Raw genomic sequence first — 18,052 nt, forward strand, 5'->3', positions numbered from 1 at the left:
CAGCATTGTAATATATAATAATAATAATCTACGAGAGTATTATTTTTCATATTTTGTAATAATGTATGTATGTAGGTATACACAACGCGTCAACGAACGCCAACGAGCAACGAATGACGCATGCTGCAACTGCAATCGATCGTTTGCATTCTTTGTCTATGTTTTGTTCGCATGTTGTTCAAGAGGTATTTTTTGGAAAGATTACTAAAAACAGTACTAGCAACACTGAAAAAATTGACGTTTCAGGCAGGTTGTTGACGTCAAATTGTCATTTCATTTTATCTCAATCTCATTCGTTTTGCGCTCGTTCATGTGAGGTTTCTGGAAGGCCATATTTTATGATAAAATTCAGAAATGTTATCAAAATAAATAACTATTGCATTAAATTATTATAAATAATATAAATTAGTTAAGCGTTAAATCATATTTTAAGTAGACGATATTTAAGTCTATACATTAAATTCTTGTAAATTTCGGAAACAGCGAATGTACGACGAACTTACAAATTTGGCCATAATAAGCGCACAAATAATGGATGTTATGTAATAAATAGTTTATTTGGTGTGTGTGTGTGTGTGTGTTGGTGAAGATGAGGGTGGTGGCGCTGATAAGTGGCGGGAAGGACAGCTGCTACAACATGATGCAGTGCGTATCGGCCGGGCACTCTCTCGTCGCGCTGGCCAACCTCCAACCTCGGCATAAAGGTTACTTGTGCCCTGTTAACCGATTTAGACACATGTATTTCAGTTCGCACATTTAATCCCACACAAAAACACGATTTCCATCTCTTTTCATATGCTTTAGAGCCCATTTGTACGACAATAGTCTATTTCTATGTCTTCATTATTTAGAATTTCCAATTTTTCTGAATCTACTACATCATGTAATGAAATATTTAGCACATGTATTTGATTTCAAAATAATATTTTTCTGCAATTAAAATGCTAATGTAAACAGAGCATGAATACATATTATACTAAATTGACTTATTTGTTGTTTGTATTTCCTAATACACTTTCTAATTTTCATAATATTAAAAAAATATATATTTGATAAAGCATATATCCTCACTTTGAAATTTTATTGTTTGGTGCCTGTTTAAAACACCTGTGTACTAAAAAATATCAGTTCACTAGCCTTATGTTACTTATTTTAAAGCTGAACTTTATTTACATTTTGTATACAATGTTTGTAATATTGAAGCTTATACAACAATCCAATCATTGTACTGTACTATCTATTGCAACAAATAACACTACTGAAATTTCAACCCAAAATCTTTCAGTAACCAATCTAAAATATTTCAGATGAGATGGACAGTTACATGTACCAGACAGTGGGCCACCAGGGCATTGACCTATATGCAGAAGCAATGGGTCTCCCTCTGTACAGAGAGATGATATCTGGGGAGGCTGTGGACCAGGGCAGGGACTATAAACCAACAAAAAATGATGAGGTGGAGGACCTCTATGGGCTTTTGTCTAAGATTAAGGTATTTATTTTTACATTTTTGAACTTCAATATTAGGTCTTCAGTATGATGTGTAATCAACTAATTACTGTTAACATCAAGTATTGTCTCAGTACTAAAAAAACCGACCTCAAAAGTCATTCATCTCTTAGTTTGCTACCCTTAGAGGTGGAATACTTTCTTCAAAATTAAATTCAATGCATCAAAATTAAGAAACAAGAACTCAATCTAAAATACAGATGCCTTACTTGGTTATTGGGACAAAACAGCAGGCTCTCAGTAGATAACAAACTTCTCATTTATAAAACAAGTCTGAAACCTGTCTGGATGTATGGCTTCCAATTCTGGAGTAGCACAAGCAATTCCAATACCTTAATCATACAGCGGATGCAGAATGTTATTGATCACTTTCCAATGCATCATGGCTCCTCGCCAAGAATGAGATCCACAGCAACCTGGAGATGAACGCAGTTAAGGATGAAATCCACAATGCTACTTTCAAATGCCATAAAAGGCTAGAAAAACACCTTAACGGACTGGCAGCCAAGCTAACAACGTGAAGCTATGAAAAGAACCTTAAGCGGAAAGACATCTTGTCCCTGTAAAAACGACACCGCTTAAACAGTAGTGCTTGGATGCGTCACTGGAGAACACGCGTGACATGTGAAACTTACTATCCCACGCATTTACTTATAGATTGAAACTGATTGCAAATAAAACAAGAACACAAAAATTTTAATGGGACCACTACTGAGGTACCCTCTTTTCAACAAAAAAAAATCAACATCGGTTCATAAATGTCGCCAGTTTACAAGTGCCGAGTTAGCGCATAACATACATAAAAAAACAGTCAAATTGAGAACCTCCTCCTTTTTCAAGTCGGTTAATAAGGACGTATTCAAGATTGGTGTTTCAGAGTCTGTATAATTATACAGGCTCTGAAAGTTTCTCTGTTGAATGCTCTTGAGTTTTGATAATTTAATTCTAAAATAAATGTATGCACTCTCAACAGTTTCAGCTTGAGCTAGACCTTACTTACCATATTGTTATAGATCTTATTTCAAATCGAGCTGGTACGTATATCATGATGTTAATGATAGTTTATAATCATTGGAGTGGGCTGTAGAGCTCATACCATGTGTAGAATTATTTGGACTATCTGTAGTGAAACAACTTATTTTACCTGAGGAATTGATGTTAAAGAATGAATAAATAATGAGTTTACAATAACGAGGAGTTAAGAGTCTCTCTGATATTTGTGTGTTATTTAGGTGCTACCTATAAAGAAGGGTATTTTCCATACAATGTTATTTAAAAATGTTTTTATAATTTTTTTGTTTATAATTTTATTATCAAAACATTGTTATCCGAATTTTCCCATTATCAACAAACTTAAGATTACTAAATTTTAATTATGACATGAATAAGAAAGAAATCAAGACCCACTTAGCTGTGACATGCGTGGTGCTTTTTTATCTCGCATGTTTTTCGGTCATCAAGTGTTCAACAATTAATTGTAATTATTAATAGTAGTAGTTTCACTAGTGGAGTAATTTCACGAAGATAATTGAATATCATGTTGAAACATTGTGACATTCAATTAAAACTTAAAAATTACAATTATTAAAGTGATACCTCTAGTCAGTCACTGGTAGCTGTGTTCGACACGAATTGCAACGCGGCCGCCGAGCGCAGTCCGCGTTGCCGCCGCGCAGCGACCGCGTGCGTCTAATTGTCATAGCATAATCTCAGTACAGAGAACTAAAAAACCGACTTCAAAAGTACGTGGAATTACATATAATTACCAAGTATTGAAATTGGTTACCGGAAAGTGCGCAACCCCGGATTCATCCCCTAATTCGCCACTATACGGGACTTGACACAGGAGATAATATCGGTTCTCACTACTCAAAGTATATTGAGAGAGAACAACGCTTGAATTGGTGAATAGCAAAATCAACCATTAAAATAATTGCTCCTTATAACAAAATTTAGGCGTTATTTATAAAAATGTGTCTTCATGCGTGAACCCTTAGAGGTGGATGATTTTCTTCAAAATTAAATGGGACCACTATGGAGGTACCCCTCTTTCCAACAAAAAAAGAATCATGAAAATCGGTTCACAAATACCGGAGTTATCGCGTAACATACATTAAAAAAAATACAGTTGAATTGAGAACTTCCTCCTTTTTTGAAGTCGGTTAAAAATACGCCCTATTTATTTAGCTTTTACGTTTTAACTTAAATGAGCGTCACGGGCACGTGGATACGCTGGTTCGAATCCAGCCAGATAGAAGAATTTTTTCTTAATGTTCAATCTTGGTATTAACAATTATAACAATTTACTTTTATTAAGGCCTGTAATATCAGGGGTCAATGTCGGCCTTGTAATACCAGTCCTACTTCTATCTGGAAATCACTCCTGTGCTAGGTATCACAATGTAGACTTACGAAATCTTTAGAAATGTCCTTTCTCTTAATTCCCATATAATACAATATTAATTTTGTATATATTTGCACAACCGTTTTGATATAGTGGTTATATATGGTTCAATTTTTACCCCAAAATTTCATTGTTCGTTTAGTAAACATATGACTGCCTCAAAAAAGGAATTAAATATCTTTTTAAATTTTCCACTTCGGTATTGAAATTGACATATTATATTATGCATTTTTCATTCATAAAAATAATTATGCATTAATTGCGTTACCATTAAATTAAATTCTTGACTTACCTGACTAGTATCTCAGTTTATTAATTTTGAAGTTTTGACCAACTAAAATAGAATATTGGAAATGAAACTATTTTTCTGGATTTAAATCGCGTATATTTGTTTTTTCAAACAAACCGACGTTTCGGGCCCTTTACAGGTCCCATGGTCACGTGACCATTTAAATCCGGAAAAATAGTTTCATTTCCTGTGTAACAATCGCGAAAACCTAAGAACTCGATATAATAGAATATTTTTAGATAGCAGATGGCAACAAGACAAACAAAAAATGCTGTCATTATTTTAAACTTCCATGTGTATATCTATACACGTGGAAGTTTAAAATAATGACAGCATGCATAGAGATCTATCTATATGTGTAATGTGCGTCATTCCATGCAGAATTGTAGTAAAATGTGTTTTGTTCTGATGTTATCAGTAATACAGCTAGCCATACAACATAACAAACAATCTGCATTGATAAGATGTGATTTATATGCCTTCTTCTGTTATTCTAGCAAGTAATAATTTTTTTTTCAAAATTTTTTCCTGTTTCTTGTTAAGGCGTCTATAGTTAACTTTATTTCCCTTGTTGTAGCCCTAAGTCGATGATTTAGAAAAAAAAAACAAAACATTGTGATTTATAAACAATGTAAAATTAAAATCACAAATATAAGGGCGCTGCATTTATGCAGTTCAGGTCACTTTTTGTCAGCTACTATTATGCTTCCTGAGACATTGTTTAGACGGTAGAAATTGGTATCATAGTATGGGATGCTACTGTGCGACGAGCTGGTGTCTGCAATTCGACGTCTAGCGGCTATTTTGCGTGTGGGTAGGTGCAGGGTCCTCCAGAGCTTTCCAGAAATCTCAGCAATCTCTTAGGTCTGCTGAAGGTTTCAAGGAGCGACTTCGGCATACCAAAGTATTTATTTCGCCCTGTAGTTGGCCACGCCGTAGTATTGTAGTAACATGTGCGCGTTTCCTCCTCCTCCGTGGTCGCTCTGCATAGATAGTTGTTGTCATATCTATGGTTGTTTGCTGCAGGATGACCTGGCAGTGGAAGCCGTGGCTGTTGGGGCCATTTTGTCCGATTACCAAAGAATACGAGTCGAAAATGTGTAAGTATTTAATGTAAAGTTACACATACGTTCACTCAGTACCACCATAATACAAACTACAAATTTTAATGTTACGTCTACAATTACAATTTTCAACGTACATTTTTAACTGATTTTAGTATGATTATATAACTGTATTATCATACATTAAAACCATTGAAAGCATGTATAGCTTTGCCAAAATCCACATAGGAATCGCGTAAAAGTCACTAGAGTAAACACAGTACACGGATATTACCTCTGACATCACGGCGTCTGTGATAGTACTTTAAATTCACCATAATATTGAAAAAATAACATTTTGAATGATATAGTCTATAATAATCAACCTTGTAACTACAAAGAAACAGTTTCGTCATGAAAATTACGCAATCGTTGGAGCTATGCGTTAATTATATCCTTTGTAATGAAATCTCGTTTTTAATTTATGAAGATATTGCATGTTGATTCTACAGAGAACAGGCTCTTAACAATGCAATCATAGACGGTTTGGAATCTCTTAGACTATATACGGAAAGACATTGGCTCTCTATGTGTGTTCTAACGTCTTTATAACGAGGAGTGCTCAGAGGAATATTTCGAAATGGTGCCACCTTCACTTATGCACCATCGCACCTTCCTTCAAAAGAGTAGAGCCCATCCCCACATCCATGATGCCTGGCATTGTACGACCACGCGGGCATCACGTTTGTTCCTTCCCGGAACCTGCAAGATGTGGAATGGTCTCGCTCCTGTAGTATTTCCTTTGCACTATGACATAGGATACAAGTCAACAGGGCTCTCAACTCATAGAAAGCTCTTCTGATGTTGCAATTTTTTTTTTGTAATAAATACATAAAAATATTTTTGGACAAGGATGACCACCCCCATCAAGTGGTTCGTCTGCTCGTTAGCCTCATTTACATTAAGCATTAGCAACATTTAAAAAAATGCATAAGTACCTCTTGTTAACGCAATTATGCCATTATTATTGCTGCGAATATGGAGCGCTACTTAATTGCTTGTTATTTTTTAGATGCCGAAGGTTAGGTCTAGTCTCTCTCGCTTATTTATGGAGAAGAAACCAAAAGGAGCTTTTACAGGAAATGATTGCAAATGGTGTTGAAGCTGTCATTATTAAGGTTTGATTATTTTACGATAAACAAACAATATTTCTATAGCGAGACAATGCAAGTAGTTATATAATCAATAACAAATATGGAAGAGGTGCGACAGGTACTTTCCATAGGGTAGTGTTGAACATTATTCGGGGAAATTATAATTTATGAAATGCAATCTTATTTTCTGATTCAACGGTGGAAATGCTATGCCGTAATTTAATATACGAATCTGGTAACATCGTACGGCTATCTTAATTACACGTTATTTTCTTTGTAAACTTAGTCCACGTTTTAATTTGACATTTATGTTATTCAGTGTTGCAATGAAAAACATTAAATATTGAAAAAATATTGAAGGGTTTACGAAGGGCTCCGTAACATATATATGATAAATATGTATCACCTTGGTGTCACCTTTCTAATCCACAGTTTTTTACAATGTACTTATGAATTACGATGTTTTTGTGTCGACTCAAAATTGTGTTAAATATTGTTTGTTCATGAGATTCATTTTGAATATCATTCCGTATAAAGGTGCGCTCATACCAATCGCATACGCATCCAGCTGTGTCCGCGATCATGTCAATGGTGGCAATTAGTTGTCTTTAATAAAGTACGCAGATTAACGCGGCAGTGTGTACACAGGGCGTTGCAAATCGCGCTTCAATGCAGCAGCCCGTGTGTTTTGAATGACTCCGTACGTAGTAATGCTATGCTAATTTCGTAGTGGCGCGAGATACGGCATCAGGCAGCGCTGTGTGAGAACCGCCTTATCGCCACCGTGGACATGGTACTGAACACAGGTTGGAAACGATCATTTGACCAGGCCTCAACTATAATGTTGATGTTGTTTATTTGTATATGTTAGAAATAGTAACTAACGTCTTTTAGGTGGCAGCACTAGGGCTGGACCCAAAGATACATTTGGGAATGACGCTTCGAGAAATCCAGCCACATCTTCTAGTCATGCAGGAGAAGTACGGACTCAATGTGTGCGGGGAAGGCGGGGAGTACGAAACCTTCACACTCGACTGCCCTTTGTTTAAGAGTCGATTAGTCATGTGAGTTTTATGCATTGTTCGTACGACATGAGTGTCACCGACGCGACGTTGGTGTATTTGACGACAGTATAAGTCAGATAGCAGAACACTACCTTTGTGATGTTTACATGCTGATACACATTGCTAATTTTTAATTTAAAATCTTTCGAGTATGTAAAAACATTGTTAACAAATGAACACTTTCAACTCGAATAAGGCGCCGCGCAAACGTTTGTCTTGTGTTGGATACAGGCAAACAGTAACTAGAAGCGAATATACTATTTTTATATGAATTGTATGAAAATAGCATATTCGCTTCTAGTTGCCGGTTGCTTGTATTCAACACGAGACGCACGTATGCGTGGCACCTATCAATGTTTTCAGCTAATTAATTTGTCCTGGCTTGATACGCATTAAACAAATTGTTTTTGCAGAGATGAAAAAGAGCTAGTGTTACATTCGGACGACCCAGTCGTACCAGTAGGGTACCTCAACTTAAAATTACATTTGGAACCAAAAGAAAACTTCGACGAAACTGTCAAACTACCTCCAACTGTGAAAAACTCATTAGATTTTGTAAACGATTTGAGCGACACAGTGTTTAGCGACCTAAGCGATATAGAACTAAGTGAAACTGAACTAGAGTCCATAGAGAAGTTAGAAAAGGAAGAAATTAAGAAACAAAATGAATTGAATCCTTTGCTCACGTATTCGGGAGATAAGGCTGAGGTTGTAACGAATTTAGAAGTTGCCGATAGTCCGAATGATAGCGCGGAGAGTATAGAAGAGGGATATACGTATGACAAGATGCACAGTGAGAACGATAGGCATCCTGTTATAGACCACAGATCTATATACGGGAACAGACACGGGTGGTACTTTATCGGGGGTATTGTCGGCGAAGGAGTGGACACTGTAACTGCGACTGAAGACGCTGTGAAAAAACTCATTAGTAGGTAAACTTATTGACAAGCTTATTTTGGTAGTCCTAGTTGCATGCTTATCTACGAGGGCTATCCCTTAATCGAGCCATCTTTTAATGGGGCTTACCCTCTTGTGATTCACAAACAAGAGGCATACTTATCGAGGTTTTCTACTATTCTGGGCAGTCCTATTTGACACTCAGCACCAAACGTTGGCTACGTACATGCCAAAATTAATCTTCATTTTTTAATATACTGTCTTGATAAAAATTTGGACAAACAGTAAACAAGATAAGAAGTTTCAATTTACATATGGGATAACAAATTGTTGTGTAATGTTTTACGTAATATTGTGAATTCACGTTTATATTCGCAATTACGAATTTTGGCCTAATTATTAATGTATGTCGTGTCTGTAAGGTTTAATTTCCCATGTTGTAACTACGTCAGCCTTTTAATGGCCCGTGGTTGAAGGTCTTTCCACAAAAGAGGGTATCATTATCACCACACTGGCCGGTTTCCGATCGCAATTCTTCAATGTAACAGGCAGTCGCTGCAAAATAATCTGGAATCAAGGAAATGTTACTTTTTGACTTTGAATTGACTGTTACGCCCATTTGCACAAACATCCATTAACTTTAATGCTGTTTGCTTTGATAGAGTCAAGATTATTATATCGAGTTTCTAGGTTTTCGTGTTTACAAAACGTCCGTAATAGTAGTTTTATTTCCAAAGATTATTACTGTTAATAATTATACATTGACACATTATTTTAAAGTGTATGTTCTGCAAGTCGCTGTTATGATTTCAAAGTTTCCTAAATATGTTAATTCCTTTGATTTTCACATTGAAATACTGATCATACATTGAGAATAGTCGAGGAAATTAGTAAAGGACTCTGATGTGGATATTTTGTTTACCGTACATTAAGATTTTTTATGATACCAAGTCACGGGACAAACAAGTCGTGCGCCTGCTGGTGAGCGACGCACCTGTCCATCTGTCACCTTGAGCCATAAGTTGACAAGTCCCATGTGCCTGTAATTTCATCGGCACCCTTACACTTCGAAACCGGAATGCAATAACAATAATATAGCGGATGCTATGAACATACATATAGACAAACATAAATTACACCCAAACTCGCGAGAGAAATAAATGTAGGCCATATAAATATTTTTCCATATAAATGCTCACATAACTGCTTGGCGTCAGAAATAGGTAAGGTGGCAATATTTCTCTGGACGAACTCTTTCACAAGGGGCTAACTCTACTTTGCTGCTAAATTGACACATTGTCAGGGTGCCATTTAAATTGCTAGTTCGCAAGCAGCCGCAGGTTGTTCGTAAATAGAATAGTGGAAAAGTAATAAATACATATAAAGAATACTTTTATTTCAGATTTATTGGAATCGGAGAGCATGCAGTTAGAAGACGTGTGCTCAGTGAACATTTATATGAGAGACATGGGCGAGTACGCGGCACTCAATGAAATCTATTTGAACAATTTCTCGTTCGAAAATCCGCCAACCAGAGTTTGTGTGCAATGTCCATTGCCCAAGGATGTGGGGCTTATTTTAGATGCTGTAAGTTGACTTTATTGTAACTAGTATTACGTAGTAGTAGAAAAATATATTTTTATTTTTTCTCCTTTTTAAAAATGTATTTTGAAAACTGTTCACCACTTAATATTTTTAAACAATTACCCAACACTAATTATAACAAACCGGTACACAGCTGAATTAACTTATTCTATTATTCGCCGAATTTCAGTTTCAATAAGAAATGGACCTTAATTTCATTAGATTAGCTGGCTAGTAAGTTTTCACGGCTAAAATTAGACCTCGCGCTGACATACCACGCTGATGACTCTAATCCGGGTTAGCGACCCTTAGTATTTTCTTAGTATAAACCTTATTCATTCGACTTAGTAACTTGTGCTATAACTGTACTGTGTAGGAATATACTAAATCTTTCACTTTAATTGCATAAAAGTAATTAAAGCTCACTTTTGTATACAGGTTGCTCATAAAATGGTTCCTAGCGATCTTCATGAGACTGACAGCAATATATCTAAGCAGCGATCCACGATGCACGTGCAGGGTATTTCGCATTGGGCACCGGCCAACATAGGACCTTATAGTCAAGCGATTAAGGTAAAATGTAGATATATGTCAATTTACTCTTATTAAAATTGTGCTTTCCTTAATATAGTACAAGACAATTAAAAATGTTTTAGTAATTTTTAACGCAATATTATGCAAATAAATTGGGTCTTTCAAGGCGAGAATTGATGCATTATTTAGGTGTGCATTGTCCACCTCATCGTCACTTTCCATAAGGTGAGATGGAGGTCAAATACGCACTTATTCTTTTGTAAAGAAAAAGTTAAGGAGACTAACCTTGTTGAAAAACTATCTGTTACAGACATTATTGGTATCTATAAAGTTTGCTAGATGTATGTATTTCGATATCTTTTACTGAAGAAAATTGCTAATAGGTTATTGTGGGAGTGCTATTTCATAGCATTGCAACTTGTTTCGTTCAAATATAATTATCGTCTTTTTTGTGAGAAATCATGACTGATGTCGGAGTTGGTGTCACTTTCTGGGAAGATCATAATTATTTCGTGATATTTGTTGTTTCTATGTCCAACTGACTGGTTTTTATTGTAAAATAAGTGAAGCCATAGCTGCGATGACACCACGTCGTTCGTCGTGGATACTCTCAGAATTTCGTCCGTGTCGTTACACTCGATACTGACAAAATTGTCCTCCAATCAGGGATAGATAACGTTGCCTTAAGATGTTCATACAGAAGTTGCAATTAAAATAATTTTTAGAAAAAAACATTAGAAACTATTTTATAAAAGAGGTTGCATAAGCGCGAATTACAGACGCAAATTAGAAAGAAATTCGGAGCCATATTCGGTGCTAAACATTCGTAAAATAATTTGATGCGAAAAAAAAACATTCTTTTCATCGTTGTCGTTAAAAACAATTGCCATATCATGTGAAGGTGGGCGAAGTGATCGGCACGTGCGGGCAGATCGCACTGGTACCAGGCAGCATGAAGCTGGTAGAGGGAGGTGCGCGGCGGCAGTGCGCGTTGGCGTTGAGACATCTCACGAGGGTCATTCGGGCGGTTCATCCGCGCGCGCATATACGCAGTGTTGTACAGGTACGGTACGCTCTTACTTAGCTACACCATAAGTTGTTTAATAGGCATACATAGAATAAAAAAACTGCCATTTGTTTTTTATTTATTCATATTTCTAAAGAAACACATAATTTTACACTACATTAAAACACACACGCACGCAGGCACGCACGAAAAACGCACTCTGTTAAAGAACAAATTTGATAGTTACATTAAAAATATTAAAATTGACTACATAAACTTGACAGACCATGTTGGCTTAAAGGTTTACACTGTGATTGTTTTATGAGGAGGTCCCGAGTTTGATTCACAATAGGACCAATTTGGGAAATTATTTGGAAAATTGTTTTGGATAGTGAATTCGGAATGAATTCCGTTGCTTTGGCACTCACGGAATACACTAGATTGACACTAGATAATTAGTGTGATTGTATGGCATATTATTTTATGTTGGTATGTTGGGTTAACAGAGCGTGTGCTACATGACACACGCGTCAGCAGTGGGCGAGGCGCGGCGGCAGTTGGAGCGGCGTACAGCCGGCGCCATCGTGCAGTACGCCGTTGTGGAGGCTCTGCCGCGCGGAGCTAGTATCGAGTGGCACGCTTGGGCGCATACCGACAACAATCGCTTCGAATGTGAGTACATTTCACTTATATTGTTACATATCATATGTTTTGAGATGAAATTAAAGTCTAAACATGTAAGTAAAGTCAATAAAATTAAATATTAAAATAAGTAAAATATTTACCCTTTAAAACGTCATTTTTTAAGCTACTGCACGTTGACTACGTAGACCTCCCTGAGAAAAACGAGCAAGAAACTCTAGGGATTTCTTTTTTCAAATAAACTTAAATGTTATATAATACATTTTGAATCATATTAGTGTGGAATCTAGACTCCTGTTGTCTTTCCATCTTTATCTAACCACATAGTCTACAACTTTGTAATATGTCTTTTCAATTAAAATACTTTTAATGTAACTTTTAAACTTAGGAAATGGTAATCGTAATATATGCTCTGGAATCTTATTGTAAAATAGTACAGTTCCCCGTAAAAGAATCGTTTACCTTAGTTAAACGAAATCGTGGACTTGGTTCTAAGGTTAATATTATGGATATATTCTTTCTTAACGAAATTATGTATATTTTTGCGGGCGTACAAAATATTTGAGTAAATGTACTCCTACTCTCCTACAACAACAAAGGTCATGCCAGTAAACAAAGGTGATGCCATTACAAAAAATATTTTAAGAATCATGGAAATGGTAATAAAATTTTAAATAAACTACCTCAAAACTTTGTGGAATTTCATCTTTTTGCCAAGTTTCATTGAAATCGGTTACCGGAAAGTGCGTGAAGCCGGATTCATCCCCTAGTTCACTATCCTTACAGGTGGAATATTTTCTCCAAATTTAAATGGGACCAATATTAAGGTACCTTCTTTCCAATAAAAAAAGAATCATCAACATCGATTCACAAATTCGTGTAACATGCATGAAAAATTACAGTCGAATTGAGAACCTCCTCCTTTTTTTGAAGTCTGTTAAAAACCCTATGTAATAAAATATAGTATAATAGTTGTTCTCTACTTAACAATTGAATTCCTCAATAGCCTAGGCTAGACTGTAATTATTTCGATTAGGTACGACAACAGCGTCGATAATAATTGTCCAGTAAAAACTAACACGTGGTTCTGTTCGTAGCACTGGTGGTGTAACAAAAAACTTATATTAATATTATAAGCCACAAAGAACGCTAATCTCTGAATTTCACCGTCAACCATAAATAAAGAGAAGCTTGATGAAACTAACCAATACACAAAAAAGAAACAGTTATCACTTTCTCTTTGAGAGTGCGGAATATTTTGGGGGCAACTAATCATAACCTGTATTTATTACATTATACGTTAATAATACCAGAGAAACTACAAACTACACCAAAAATAAACAGTATTGAATTCAGACATAAATACTATGACATTTGTGCCAAAATACGTAAAACAATAAAATCTGCTTTATTTGTCATGCAGAAACCAACGTAAACTGCGTACAAAGAATTACAAAAAATAACATAAATACATATATATTTAAAAAATAGCAAATATATAACAATAACGAAACAAATGAAATAAGCATCTGCTAGCTATGCGAATAAAGAATCTTCTGTGTTATATTATGAAATGAAACACAAACGGCTTACTTTTATGAGTATGCCTTTAACGCAAGTTCGAGTCGAGTCTGATCGAAGAAATTTTTCTTTGTGTTCTATTGTTATTTGCATTTTGTATGTAAGGAATGAAAAAAATTACAGAGGTCCAAGATTGAAAGTTGTTTGTTACAAAGTAAAGAATAAGCTTTTTGAGCACTGACGTGGATTTTATCGACATTTTGTATACATTTTTTATTGCATTACAGACGAAGAGACCGGCTGCAATGTGGGAGAGTACAAAGTCGCCATCACACGAAGATGGAACTACGAGAACACTGTTGCCGCGTTCGTCTGCTACGTTGCCACTGGTAACTTGTCATGTCATAGAAAAAAAAACCGCTCATATAATTCAATACAGAACAACGGCGAACATATACAATACACATATACAATTTGTTGACAAAATTTGTATGCGTCTGTTTATGAAAAATATTGTTTAAATTCCTTAACAAATTTGGTTTTGGGTTTTTTTAAATTCAAATGTGCATTTGACCTCCATCTCACCTGATGGAAAGTGACGATGAGGTCGACGATGGAGCAATGTATACCTAAATAATACTAATTAACTCTCGCCTTGAAAAGGTCCAAGTTATAACGTTCAGGGAACAAGTCTGCAGTTTGTGGGTTTACTATTCTGAGAAGTCTGGAATTAAAGATTTTCCAGTTTGAAGTTTTGGAGGTTATGTTATACATAATTAAATAAATTGTATTCGGTATACTATTATATCAAATAAACTACAGTTCCGTGCCGAGGGTTTGTGACGTGATGAAGTTCAGAGGAAAATATTTTTTAAACGGTATTGTCCAAAGGCATGAAGGTAAGCCATAACAAAAGAAAACTGAGTTAATACATACCATGCACTGGTAACTCAGGCACAATTTTTTTTTATGAAACATAGCCGTGCCATGCACTGGTAACAAAGGCACAAATTATTTTTTATGGAAAATGCCATCCATCCCTGATATCGGGAACTTTTTGTCGGTTTTACCACTTTCGCTCGTGGCTTATTTGGAAAAGGAATTATCTACTTTATTTTTGGTAATAAAGTAGTTAATCCCTAATTAGGTACTCAAGCTTTAATATGTTTGCCGATATATAATAGGTACCCAACTACCCAACCTACCATATCCTTTTTCAATCAAATTCCGTACCTCTTCCATAATCTCTTTCTGCTTTCCCAGCCCTCCCATTGGCTAAATGCGAAGGCAAAGCCATTAATATTATTAGAAAAATATCGATCGAATCAGTTTGATATTATGTGAACGAACTTAATGTGGACCCATATGTATCTATACAACGGTTAGATGTCGCTCAACGCTAAGAAATGGCCCATTGTTGTATATCAGTCCGGTTACATACTAATTACCATTTGAGTTTCATTCAAATATGTTTTTTTTTCCTGACTTAAACAGACCTTTAGTATAATTTGTAAAACCATTTTATTCAATCTTATAATTATGACATTTGAAGTCGCTAAAGAATTCTTCGCCACTGTTCTTTATGAAATTAAGCTTATATACATACGAATATTAATGTATATAAACATTGACTTAAAATAAATGGACGACGGGTCTAATGCAAAAACCACGAAAAAATGTCCCAAGTCAACCTATTTAAACGTAGTGACATGTAAAGGAATATGAAAAAGCTAAAATGTTGAATTTAAATTGTAATGTCATCGCAGTACTGTCTAATTTTGCTTGCTTCGCTGTCAGTAGAACAAACGAAGACTAAAGCGTGAATGACGCTCTGTATACGATTTTAACGCCCTATAAGTTCAGACACTTTTTAGCGCGGACCCGACGTCCATATAATTGTAAGTCAATGTATATAAAATATTAAGTTTTTATGTGTCATTTTTATCCAAAGGTGGTTTGGCACGCAGCAACTATAATTACGTCATTAGCGCAATATTTGTTTTATACGTTAGTCTTTTTGTCATGAAGATCATTGTGTTGTACCGCAGGGTCGTCACCCTCCACCTGCCAGCTGTCGTTCCCAAACGAGGAGGCGTGTGAGTCGCACCGCTCTCTCGCGGCGCAAATGACGCACGAGGAGCTGCAGGAAGTACTAGAATACGCCATGCGCAAGCTGCTTAACCACTGCCACGACAAGGAGCCGCAGCCTGCCGTCAAGATGAGGATATTCTACCAGGTCAGCTATGTCAATTAATTCTTTTATTTGCGTCAGTATGGGTTTAAGGTTCACAATTGGCATTGACCATATTTATATACTATACATTACACATTAGTGTATCAGTCAAGCTGCAGCCGAAACTGTAAGACCGCGGCCGCACTACTAAGGCGACTGCGACGCGACGGCGATTTCGTGAAAACAAACTCATATAAACATAAGTCAGTGCCGCACTGCGGGTACGACAAGCGAAATTTATTTGTTCATATCGTAATTTCAAATGTTCTACAAGTGTCCGCTTTAAATAAAATTATTCAGCGACTCGCGACGACACTTGAATTTCGTACGCCAAGCAGCGGTGAGACACGGTGATTTGTCACGATTTGCAACAAAATATGCGGTGATGTACCTGAGCGGCCGCACAGCCTCGCGTCGTTAGTGCGAAAGAGCGCGACATATTCGAGCGAAGAGTTGCGAAGGAGACACCGCACAAAATAGTTTGATTTTGTCGTTCAACTATACGAGTGCGGTGTCAGTGCGGCCGCCACTGATCGCCTAACCTGCCCGGTGCGACCACCCATTAAGCGACGTAGCGGCTTTTCACTGGCTTCTCGCTTTTGCAATGCGGCCACCTATTTTTTCGTGTCGCTGTCTCCGTACCAGTGCGGCCCCGGCCTAAGCTATTATTTAGATGCTTTCACGTGCCCTTAGATGGCTACTTACAGTTAGCCAATCTTATTGGTAAATGTTTGCAAACGCTATTATTAGTGCAGAAAATATTTATAATACATATTATTATTTTTATATTCTATAATACAATAGTATTAAATTAAATATGTTCTACAGAATACTGTAAAATTTTTTTTTCTATCTTTGCATCTTCTAATTTGTATTCTAAACTTGTTTAGCTACATAACACTAAGGCCGCCTGTTTCTATGTCATTGTAATGTCTAATTTGCAATAAAGAATATTTTTATTTCTTGACACTAACATTGTAGGTTAGTGCTGTGCTGCTCGATACGTATATCATTGCAATAAAGTAATTTAGTGTGACTGCGCCAAAACTTGTAAATCTGTAGGGCCAGCACAAAAGGTCGCGACCTGCGCGAGAACGACATAAAGTTGTGAGATATTGCTATTCTCGCACAAAGATCCCGCGCTTTATATGAAATTTTGTACAACAGACTGTTGATCACAGCAACATTGATGTCGAATGTCAAATTTGTCGCTACCACTTCTGGATAACTTGTCAACTTTTAGTTTATCATAACGTGGATGTCGTCAGGTGTGGAGCGCCCCGCCCATGTCCGTGATCCTGTCGGCAGTAGAGGGCGCGCGCGTGCGCGTGGCCCCTTTGTCGGCCGTCACGACCGTGCCGGTTGTGGCGCTGCACAACGCCTTCACGTTCCTCTCCATCAGCGGGCTGCGCCTCGACGAATGATATTCGTCCAACAGTAACAGGTATCAGTTATATATTTTCTTATTTAATTCCAAAATACCAGTTTATACAATCGAATTTTTCTGACGAATGTCGAGCGTGCTAGCACTCCTTTACATACGTACTAACTGCCTCCGAGTCCGAATGGTTACCATGGTGGACTGTCACGCTGAGGTCTCAGGTGAGATTCCCGGGCCGGGAGAAATTTATTTCTCTCGTGAGTTTAAGTGTAATTTATGGTTGTCTATGCGTCTGTCCATGGCACCCGCGATATAGGGCTTCCCTGATGCGGGGTTATGAGTGTGTGTTATATGTTTATACTTATATTAAAGTTTAATTTTATATATTGTATTTAATGTGTGTTTTTGTTTCCAGGTTCCAATTATCGAGACAAAAAGATGCTTTATTGCCCGTTTTTAAAATTATATTGCTGAATATTTTCAGTGTTTATAAAATTTTGTTAATTATGCAACCGAGTTTACCATAATGTAAGTCAAATTATATAAATTATTTTTATTGCATTTATGTCTTTTATTTCCACTTTTAGATCTGCTAAAGTTGATAAGTTAAATAAAAAGCAGAAGTCAAATTAAATTTATTTTATTTTTTTACAAAAATTGACCGAACAGTGCGAGATTTCTAGAACGTTTACACTTGCATTAAGTAGACATAAAGATACCATTATTCTCTTACAAGTAAGTCTTAATATTTCACCTGTGTCGATAAAGCAACTCTAATCATGTCGGAC

General features: G+C 36.4%; 1 protein-coding gene across 1 annotated transcript; it reads left to right on the plus strand.

Annotated features, from left to right (window-relative positions):
• Nucleotides 1–332: 332 nt before the first annotated feature.
• On the plus strand, nt 333–17,823 carry LOC113238151 (diphthine--ammonia ligase). Its single transcript, XM_026474899.1, has 14 exons — nt 333–704; nt 1,308–1,492; nt 5,229–5,302; nt 6,318–6,423; nt 7,294–7,463; nt 7,877–8,394; nt 9,766–9,950; nt 10,386–10,520; nt 11,383–11,544; nt 11,994–12,159; nt 13,938–14,039; nt 15,699–15,886; nt 17,152–17,327; nt 17,680–17,823. Exons 1-13 carry the CDS (start codon nt 590–592, stop codon nt 17,305–17,307), a joined length of 2,262 nt encoding a protein of 753 aa, XP_026330684.1. The 5' UTR covers nt 333–589; the 3' UTR covers nt 17,308–17,327; nt 17,680–17,823.
• The last annotated feature ends 229 nt before the right edge of the window (nt 17,824–18,052 follow it).

This window comes from Hyposmocoma kahamanoa, unplaced genomic scaffold (genome assembly GCF_003589595.1).
Source record: "Hyposmocoma kahamanoa isolate Upper Pololo Valley unplaced genomic scaffold, ASM358959v1 95, whole genome shotgun sequence".
Lineage (NCBI taxonomy): Eukaryota > Metazoa > Arthropoda > Insecta > Lepidoptera > Cosmopterigidae > Hyposmocoma > Hyposmocoma kahamanoa.

What these genes read in the sequence shown, in the direction of transcription:
- LOC113238151 (XM_026474899.1), top strand. Translation starts at nt 590, where the DNA reads ATGAGGGTGGTGGCGCTGATAAGTGGCGGGAAGGACAGCTGCTACAAC. An exon ending in AGAATACGAGTCGAAAATGT is followed by an intron (nt 5,303 to 6,317) that starts GTAAGTATTTAA and finishes GTTATTTTTTAG; the next exon opens with ATGCCGAAGGTTAGGTCTAG. An exon ending in CTTATAGTCAAGCGATTAAG is followed by an intron (nt 10,521 to 11,382) that starts GTAAAATGTAGA and finishes TATCATGTGAAG; the next exon opens with GTGGGCGAAGTGATCGGCAC.